Below are 9,506 nucleotides of genomic sequence, written 5' to 3'. Positions count from 1 at the left end.
TTAAATCCAGGAGCAGAGAATGAGCAGGCTCTCTCGCGAACATGAGAACCTCTTCTGGAGGGGAGAGGTTACAAAGCAGATAAGGATTCCTAAGCTAGGAGCTAACTCGTCCTCTGGCTCCAGCCAAGCGTCGTATCCGGAGCCAACTGCAGCTGGAGGTGGAAGAGGAAAAAAAACGGAGGTCGAGGAGGGAGGGGGAACGGAGGGGAGTAAACTGGAGATCCGCGCGCGAAGGGAGGGTGGAGATGGGGGGAGCGCGCCGGGCGCAGGGAGCTGAGTGGACGGCTCGAGACGGCGGCGCGTGCAGCAGCTCCAGAAAGCAGCGAGTTGGCAGAGCAGGGCTGCATTTCCAGCAGGAGCTGCGAGCACAGTGCTGGCTCACAACAAGGTGATGTGCCAGGAAGCGGTTTTTTTGCCCGCTCGGGCTGCTGCGGCTGGGGCTTGCTTCCTTATACCCACCTCTTCTCCTCTGGGTCTGCGTGTGTGTGAGTGCCCGGCTTTTGGGGGTAAAGCCTGCGGGGAGGGGACACGCTTGCCTCTGCTTGTCTCCTCCTCCCTCTACCCCCGTCGTTGCTAATGCATGTTTTCCAGGGTCGCCCCTGGCTTCGTACCCCTTATTTGACACTGACATCCCCCCCACCCCCGTTGTGTCTCCTCTCCCAGATGCTCAAGGTGTCAGCCGTACTGTGTGTGTGTGCAGCCGCTTGGTGCAGTCAGTCTCTCGCAGCTGCCGCGGCGGTGGCTGCAGCCGGGGGGCGGTCGGACGGCGGTAATTTTCTGGATGATAAACAATGGCTCACCACAATCTCTCAGTATGACAAGGAAGTCGGACAGTGGAACAAATTCCGAGACGTAAGTGCCGCGCACCCCCATCCCCGGGCACACGCGCGCGCTGCTCCGTGGCGGGGGCCGCGGTGGCCGGGTGTGGGTGGGGAGTGGGCTCCGTTTTCTGAGGAGAGGGATTTAGGGAAGTGCGGCGGCGCAGGGCTGCTGGAGAAGTTCACAGTTCCGCTGCCCCCTCCCAGCTGGTTCAAGGGCTTGCTTCTTGGATGCACAGGAGTTCAGGTCTCACAAGGTTCCCACTCTTCCTCCCCCACCCTGCTCTCCCCTGTGCCCCCTCCCGGCCCACAAAGGTTAGAAAGTGCTGGCTCTACCCTCTCAACTTTTGAATGGTGTTTCTGGCACGGGTAAACACAGCAGATGTGCCTTTGCGATGTATCGCTACTAAAGTAACTAGGATCGATCCCGTCGCTAATGGTCCATTAAGGAATTTGAGGGAGGAGGTAGGAAGATGTAAGATTTATAAATGCCCGCTCTCCAAGAGTGGGAGGATGTTTGGCGGCACCAGTAGGGACTCGTTGAACTGCTCCCGATTACATAAAATTGTCGATCAGATTTGTGCTTCAACATGACTTTAATCCAGAACATGTTTGCAATGTATTTGATTACGTTTTATTCCAAAATGAATCACTGCCTTGAAATCTGCGGGAAGGGGATGCGAGGGCGGGAGGGTTGCAGGTGACAGCGATGAAAGGGTTAAACCATAGACTCCCCTGGGGAGTTTTCAAAAGGGTTATTAAGAGGGAGCCAGGTTTAGACACTTGAAGCCAGTGGCCATGACTTGCCAGTCTTTTTTTCTCACCTGATCTGAATGGAGCCCAGTAAGAGCTGCTCACGTACAGAGCGCGATATGACTGGAAGCCTTGAACTCAGTTGTCCCAGTGAGGAGGCCGCCCAGATGGCTGAATAACCACCACCCCAGCCCACCCTTTAAAGCACGGAACGCATGAACTGGAGCAAGCGTGATTCCCAGACACATTGCCAATACTTACCGTGACATTTGAGAGAATTTCTCGTGGAGTACATCTGCACTGCACTACGTGGAGATGAGTTAACTTCTTTCATCAGCTCTGACTCGGTCACCATTTGGGAAAATAAATGGGAGCCTAGGCTAGATTTCATCCTGCCTCCTCTAACCCATTCTTTCAACCTCTCCATGAAGTAGCTGACAAGCCAAACCTAGCAGAGGGATTCCTGAAGGAACACAAATTTTTACTTTAAAATTAGGTTTAGTCATTTGATTGAGAATATTTAATGGAGAACTTTGCCTACATACTTTATGAACAAAGTTTAAGCATATAAGGGGTATGCCCTTATAAAAACATACCCCTTGCATATTTGTTTTAAGTTTACACTAATATTGAGTACCAGCAAAAACGATAGCAAGTGAGATATTCCTAAACCTAAAGAGAATTTGTTTATCACGCCCTCATTTGGCAAAAAAAAAAAAAAAAAAAAAAATGAACATTTTATCAGTATTTGAACAGTGTTTGACATTATGACATTTCATTATTTAATGGCTGCTTTAAAATCTTTTAGAAATGAATTTTTGAAAGACCTCTCAACAATGGGATATGTTTAGTAGATAATACTGGTTGCATGCTGTTTTCTATTTGTTTTGGGGTGTGTTTTTTAGTTCTGCTGGATAGTGATAAAATCAACCACACAAGATTCCTTGCTGGCAGAATTGTAAGAGTATTACTATCTTCAACGAGAGCAGAGATAAAAGCTTTCTTCTCTAAAATGTATTTTAATTGTTGAATAACTTGGTCTTCTCTTTATTCAAATTACTTTATTGAATTATTGAGTGGCTTAGGCAGTTTGTGAATGTGTTTGATTTAAACTATTGAGACAAGCTGAGTTGCCTACTAGAGGCTGAGTTGCCTACTAAATATGCTAGAATTTATGGAGTCAATTTCTATAGAGACAGAATATTTTATTGCTATATCATTTTCAGGTATTGCTCTATGATCTCAAGGAAAAAGTTCATCAAAATTGTACATAAATTTTTCAAAGGATTTACTGATACATTTTACGCAAATATCTGTTTTGAAGTATATGCAATACCTAAAAATATAATTCTGATTTATTGGAAAAACTTTCGTCAGGTTTTAGTGTTACCATTTTAGTAAGACAGTTACGGCTATGTAAAGATGACTTCTGTAGGGAATGGAGCAGATAAATGCTATCATTTTTTAATCCTTGAACCACCTGTTGCTTATTATTAACATGATAAAATGTATGCTGACAGTGTGGTTTCTCAAATAATAATTCCGAATGCATAATATAGAATCCTTATCTGCACCATCCACCCCACTGCTATTTATGCATATTCTTTCCCTTTTGGGGAATCATTAGCTTAATAATCTTTTCTGTAGCTCTCAGGATGTTATTTTTCAGTTGGTTTTCAGCTAGAAGCACGTGGCGATAAGACATTACTTGAAATAATACTACACTGCATGAATCTACCTTTAAATGTTCTGCATGAGCATTCATATCGCAAATAATGATTTATGTACTCACTTTATATGAGGGCAAAGAAACATGGAATTCTGAACCTCTTATTTGAGAAACAATTTAACTGAAGTACTTTTGTTTTGTGCTTTTTCCCCATAAAATATAACTAATTTTATTTATAAAAAAGCCTTGGGAAGCACCAGCATAATTATTGCTTGGATTAATCCTTATGATTATTTTTTTCCTCCTGACTGTTTTACATGATCAGCACTGTTTTACAAGTAACTCCTTAATGAAAGTTTGAACTGTTCCTTCTTTTGAAATACATTTGAAAACTATCTTAAATAATATTTAAAAATACAATTTAGCATTATATTTTAATTGAATAATTTTAAAAATAAATGCTACTCTTTATATATTTTATTTGTAATATAAATATGTAAATATAATTGATTTACAATAAAGCTTTAGGAACAAAGAGAGTGGATAGAGTTACGTGAGAGTAGGTGAGCATAAGAAGTACTGCCATTGAGGCTCATTATCTCAGTTTCCTCAATATAAATGCTAGAGAAGCAATGAAAGCAAAGACAAGCTTACAATGAATAGGTATTAACACAGGAGAAACAAGCTTATAATGAGTAGGTATTAACATAGGAGAAACCTCCAGTATTTTTGACTACCCTATGCTAGCAATGTCTGTTGAATAAAGTACCTTTGTTGTCCTTTTGAAGGACTCTTGGAGTGTAGGACCCTTAATGCTATAGGCATAAAGAGCTTTCACTGTTTTGAAAATTATTAATTTATGTGGTTATTAGTATACAAATTCTGATAAAGATTTTAATATCTATGTTTTAAGAAAGCATAAAAGTTTCACTTAATCTAAATATATAGAAAACACATTTAAACATAAGTACAGTAGATAGAACCAGCATGCTTTACTTAGGTTATACTTATGGGATTTTAAAATAAAATAAAATAAAAACTCTCTCGACAATAGTATATATTTATATATTCAGTAGATATACTGGTTACATGCTTTTTTTTTTTTTTTTTTTTTTTTTTTTTTTTTTGGTGGGGGGCTCTGTTGTTAGTGACAAAATTAAGTATACAAGATTCCTCGGTGGAAAAATTGTGGGGCTACCATTACTTTCTCCCAGAGCAGGAGTAAAGGATTCATACATCCCATTCTTGTGAATATATTAGGAGAATTGGAAATCAGGATCATTATGAGGAAACTGAATTATTAGCTCAAGTGGCTTATGTATTGCATATTTCAAATATTTGTATTTTATAGTTTAATTAAACCATACCCTTTATCATGTAATAAATGAGTATGGAATTTGGAGCCAGTGAATTAATTAGTAATGCATGGTATAATAACATTATCAAAATTATTATTGATTTCATTGAAATACATGCAGTAATTAGGAATGATAGAAAAAGATAAAATATGAGAAGCCCTCAGATATTGTATTTAGGAATCAATATAATAAAAACTTAGAAAAAAGAGGAATGATGGCCATGCTAATTTTTAAGTAACTCATATAATAAAAACAGGATTATACCCTTTAATGGAAATTCAAATAGTTCTAGATTAAATTAAATTTGTTTTTCAATAAAAATACCTGGGGCTCATTTTGAACTTTTTGTTTTAAGGAATGGTTACCATTAGTGTTATAGAAACCATAATCAACTTCAGTTTACATTTATTCCTTAAGTGATGTTTGATATCCTTCAGATATATTTAATGCAATAAGAAAGTTCTACAATTTAACTTTACAAATTTAACCTTAATGTAAGCTAAAGGACATGTCGAATATTGAGAAAATATAAAATACAGGCTGACATGTCTCAGAGGCACTCAAATTATAAGTTAACTTTTAAAAAATACCTGATTTGCGGGTGTTGAATAGTAGGTAGAACATTCTTAATTTGTTTCTTCTTTTTATTTGCCTTTTTCATCAAAGGTGAGGTTCTTAAGTGCACAGATTATTTAAGAGATAATGGATGATGGTGAGGGATATTTCCTGGCACTTAGTGGGCTACAGAGGAGTAAAGATTCCCGAGGGTCTATCAACTTCTGCTGTTGTTAGAAAGTAAATACAACCATTTGTTTCTATATCTACTCCAAATAAAGTATTCTATGGCTGTACAGATCATTAAAATTCAAACAATGAGAATCTTTAAGGAATGCTCTCTCAGTACTTTGTTTAGGTTTATGATGTGCCCTGGTTATATTTCTTGAGTTACAGGCATACTCTTACCGTTGAGGGATCCTCCTTTCTGGCAACAAAGTTTTACCATTATACTTTTCAACAATATGTATCAAAAATAAAGTTAAAGATTTATTAATAATTTGGACATATTTAATAAAGTGAACTACTATTCTCTCTGTTTAAGAATGCTTTCTCCATAATGAATATCCAATTCTTATGAAAATGTATATTTTCAGTGTTTCTCACTATGAAGCAACATTTGTAACTGTGGTAATAATTACCTACATTTCACTATAGTTGAGAACATAGGCATTTCTTGAGAAGTCTTCGCAGTTAATTGAGTGCATTATCATGAGTGTTTCTCTCTCTTTCTTTTGCTTTTTTGGTGATTATGAACACTGTGTTTAGTTCTTAAAAGCTTGTGAATATAGTGTATATACATTTGCAGATCAGAGCTGGTGAAGACTGTAGCACGCAATAGTATTTTTGTTGGACTGTTGTTCATATTGTTTAAATCATGGGGAGATTTAATGGAGAGAGGCAATTGACCTCTTAAGAGAAGCAATAAGCAATCTTGGGCAATTCTGGGGCCAGTGAGTAACTACAGCAGCAAGAGGCTAGGCTCTGGCAGCATCCTGACTCTTGTTTTTGTCATCAGGATCCCTAGTTAAGCCATGATCATAGTACAAACGCCACACTCCTATTTTTTTAAACCTACTACTACAACCACTACCCTGCTTGCGAGTCAGGATTTAAGTTTGGTTTTGTCATCAGGTATCACATGATGGAGGAAGGCAGGTCAGAGAATGTCCGCTGATCCGCTTGCTTCTGGAGGGAATCTTAGCTAGAGCTGGTATCACATTATCAGATTCTCTCAGGAGGTATGAATTGATCACAAAACTTTAGTCGATTTTCCATGGATTCATCCTAACAGAAATTATAGAGAAGCAAGCCATACTTTTAACTCTCTGGCTCTCAAAACTTCCAATCAATGACGAAAAGTGTAACTAAGTGTAAAAGTGAAAGTAAGAGAAACAAATGACTCTGTCTTTGTATGTTGTCTATGTTTATATGTATTTATGTGTGTAGATTCATGCATAAATGTATATCTACATATATGTGTTAATGTGTGCATGTCAAATTAATAACAGGTTAAATAATCTGAATACAGAGGCAATTATATATTGTGCTATAGGTTTTTTGTATGCACCATATATGTCTATAGTTATTACACATAACATGTTGAGTAGAAAGCCAACATCCATCTACCCACCCCCAAAATGTTAAGACATGTTAGGTTTCTTTATTTTTTTTTCTTTTCCTGGTTAGGTTTTCCGCATCTTATAACTTGAGATGATTTCATTTACTGTTACATGTGTGGACACAGTGTGCTTTTCTGTTTCTTACAGCTTGTATGGGATTATATATTTAAACTTTTTAGCTAGATATACAAAAGGAACATCGTGTACTGCTATAGAGCATTTATTTTGCTACTCTGACAGTAAGACTTTGGGGTTGGATGCTTTTAGATCTTATGATTGTGACTCAGAGTGACATTGTATGTTCTTATACAACTTTGGTTTTCAGGATCTGGGTCATAATTTTATTTCATTTTATGTACTTATTTTTAAAGACTAATCTTTGACTTCTATAAATACTATCCAAGTTCTATAAGCTCCTGGAGTATTTATATGTCTTTTTTCATTTATGAAAATCATTTCATCTTTTCTACTCTTTCTACTTCTTCTAGTTTACAGATTTGGACACCCCATTACACTGTGAACTCCCTATAGCTACAGATTGTAGTCTCCCTTCCTCTCCACAATCCTACAATTCACCTAGCATTACCACAATAATTGTCTCAGAGTTATCACTAGAAAATACGTATTAAATGAGATGACATTATATTCAAAATACATTGCCAACTGAAAAATCCTTACCTAAAGGTTTTTTAGAGCTGTGTTGCCTTTTATTGGCCAGTTCAATTTCTGACCACTTCAAGCCCAGTTTTGTAATTTAAGTAAAAATTCAATTTTTATAAAATATAAAGTTGTAAGTATGAAACCACATTAGTCCTATAAGTTCCAAAACATGCCAAAATAGAAATGCCATGTCCAAGCTGTCGTGTCCAGTTTTAGAATGGTCAACAGCAGATGACAATGACATGCATCATGGTGCTCCCTCAGCCAGTTGGTTCAATTCTTTTTTCCATAGTTTCTCTTTGACAACATAATTGTGTTGCTCTAACATCTTTAAATATTTTTGCTGCCTAATAGATAATATCAAGCACTAGTGTCTTCCCTTTCTTCTTCAACTACTGAACTTCAATTAATGGTTGTATCGGTAAATCCAGATACTTTACCGACAGTTCAGATTTATTTCTTTCTCTTCCACCTCACTTACAACTGCCAATGCATTGGTTAGAGAGAGGTTAAGTTCCTGCAGAAAGGAGACCCTGAATCAGAGTACTCGAGTAATGATAGAATTCTGTTTCGCAAGCATGAGACCGTCAAGAAGTGGGTGTCCAGGCCTGGGCTTTCAGGGTTACTCCCTCAAGCAAGCTTCTCTATTAATGGCCATTTCCTACCTAACAGGAGGCGTTTAAGAGAAAATCTAGGACAATCACCTTGTGCCAGAATCCACCTGAAAGTCATCACACATTACTTCTACTTGTATCCCACAGGCCTGAACTTAGTTACATGTCAACACCTAGCTCCAAGGGATACTGGGAAATTTAGTCTTTAATAGGAATCATCAACACTAAAAGCAAGCAAACAATACTCAGTACTCAGAGAAAATTTTGGTGACTATGGTATCTGATTATGCTCTTTCAATCATCTAAACATCTCTTGAAAATATTCTCAGTCTCCACCCCGTGTCCTCTGATGGGAATTTTGTTTTATCATTGCCTGTCTGTTGTTTTCCTCCCTAATCAATCTTTCTTCCAAATTCCATATTATCCCACTATCCTCTTAGCCATGATGGACATGCTTGAGTCGTGCTTGCTTGGTCAAAACTACAACACCTAGTACCTACTGTTCTAGTTGTAGGAGTTTGGTGGTAAGTAGTAGTGTGCTAATTTCTAAAAGGAAATTTCGAAGGTCAAAACCAAAGCAGAGTATCCAAAAAGCTATCATGTTAAGGGGAGCCTGAATCTACATACCAAGACTGTTTTCCTTTAGTGAAATCATTTAGCATGACTTCTGCGAAATATTTTTTGAGCTGTAGATCTTTGGTCATGGGTCTGGAATTCCCTGTGTTAAGGCATTAATGGTGATTGGTGGGCAAGAATCAGAATTTACTTCTCACATCTCTTAAAGAACAGGATACTCTCTTGCTGTTACTGGTGTATTTCCTTGGATGCAGAAAAAGGAAAGTACCACTAATACAAACAACGTTTTGCTGAAATAATACTAGTAGTGACACCCTTGCCAGGTTCATGCAGTTCTTAGGCTTGAAAGCAAAGAAAACAATCTTTTTGGTTTTACTATCTCTGGGACAGTTAGGAAACTAAAACTGCAGCAAATTGGATTTGCCAGAATTCCCATATAGGCTTTACTCTTTAGATTTTTTTTTTTTTTTCTTGACATAGGAGATTACTGGCAATTAGAATGCCGGAGCTTCTTAACTGAATCATAAACAGAGATGGTGAATTGCACTTTCTATCAGGTTTTGTGTTTTGGAGAGATCCTTGATTTTTCCATCTTCATACTTGCTAAAGAAAAACGTTCATATTTATTTATCATTTTTCATATATATTCGTGGCATGATTATATTGTAAGGGATGATTATATAATTTTGCTTAATATGTTACCCACACATAATTAAATTAATAATAGTAATAATATGGTATACACATATGTAACGTAAAAGGGTAGGTAAAAAATCTTCATACAGTTATTTTCCCCTTACAGTCATGTCATTTCTCCCAAAGGATTGATGCTTTCCCTAATATTCTTCCACCAGAAGTCATCTGGCCTTCAATTTTCTGCT

At 37.7% G+C, this 9,506-nt stretch overlaps 1 protein-coding gene across 10 annotated transcripts in view; it reads left to right on the top strand.

Moving 5' to 3' along the window:
• Window positions 1-235: 235 nt before the first annotated feature.
• SPOCK3 (SPARC (osteonectin), cwcv and kazal like domains proteoglycan 3) overlaps window positions 236-9,506 on the top strand; it is a 488,153-nt gene continuing 478,882 nt past the window's right edge. For 4 of the 10 annotated variants that reach the window (XM_025385112.1, XM_025385109.1, XM_025385103.1 and 1 more), the window contains exons 1-2: window positions 248-388; window positions 664-852. In XM_025385112.1, the coding sequence (XP_025240897.1) occupies window positions 664-852 (189 nt within the window). In that variant the 5' untranslated portion in view covers window positions 248-388. Of the gene's footprint in view, window positions 389-413; window positions 486-663; window positions 853-9,506 lie in introns of those variants that run through there. The other 6 variants (XM_025385107.1, XM_025385105.1, XM_025385111.1 and 3 more) reach the window with 5 other exon arrangements.

Source organism: Theropithecus gelada, chromosome 5 (assembly GCF_003255815.1).
Source record: "Theropithecus gelada isolate Dixy chromosome 5, Tgel_1.0, whole genome shotgun sequence".
Classification (NCBI taxonomy): Eukaryota; Metazoa; Chordata; class Mammalia; order Primates; family Cercopithecidae; genus Theropithecus; species Theropithecus gelada.
The sequence above is the reverse complement of the archived record's forward strand: the minus strand, read 5'-3'. Positions and strand labels throughout refer to the sequence as shown.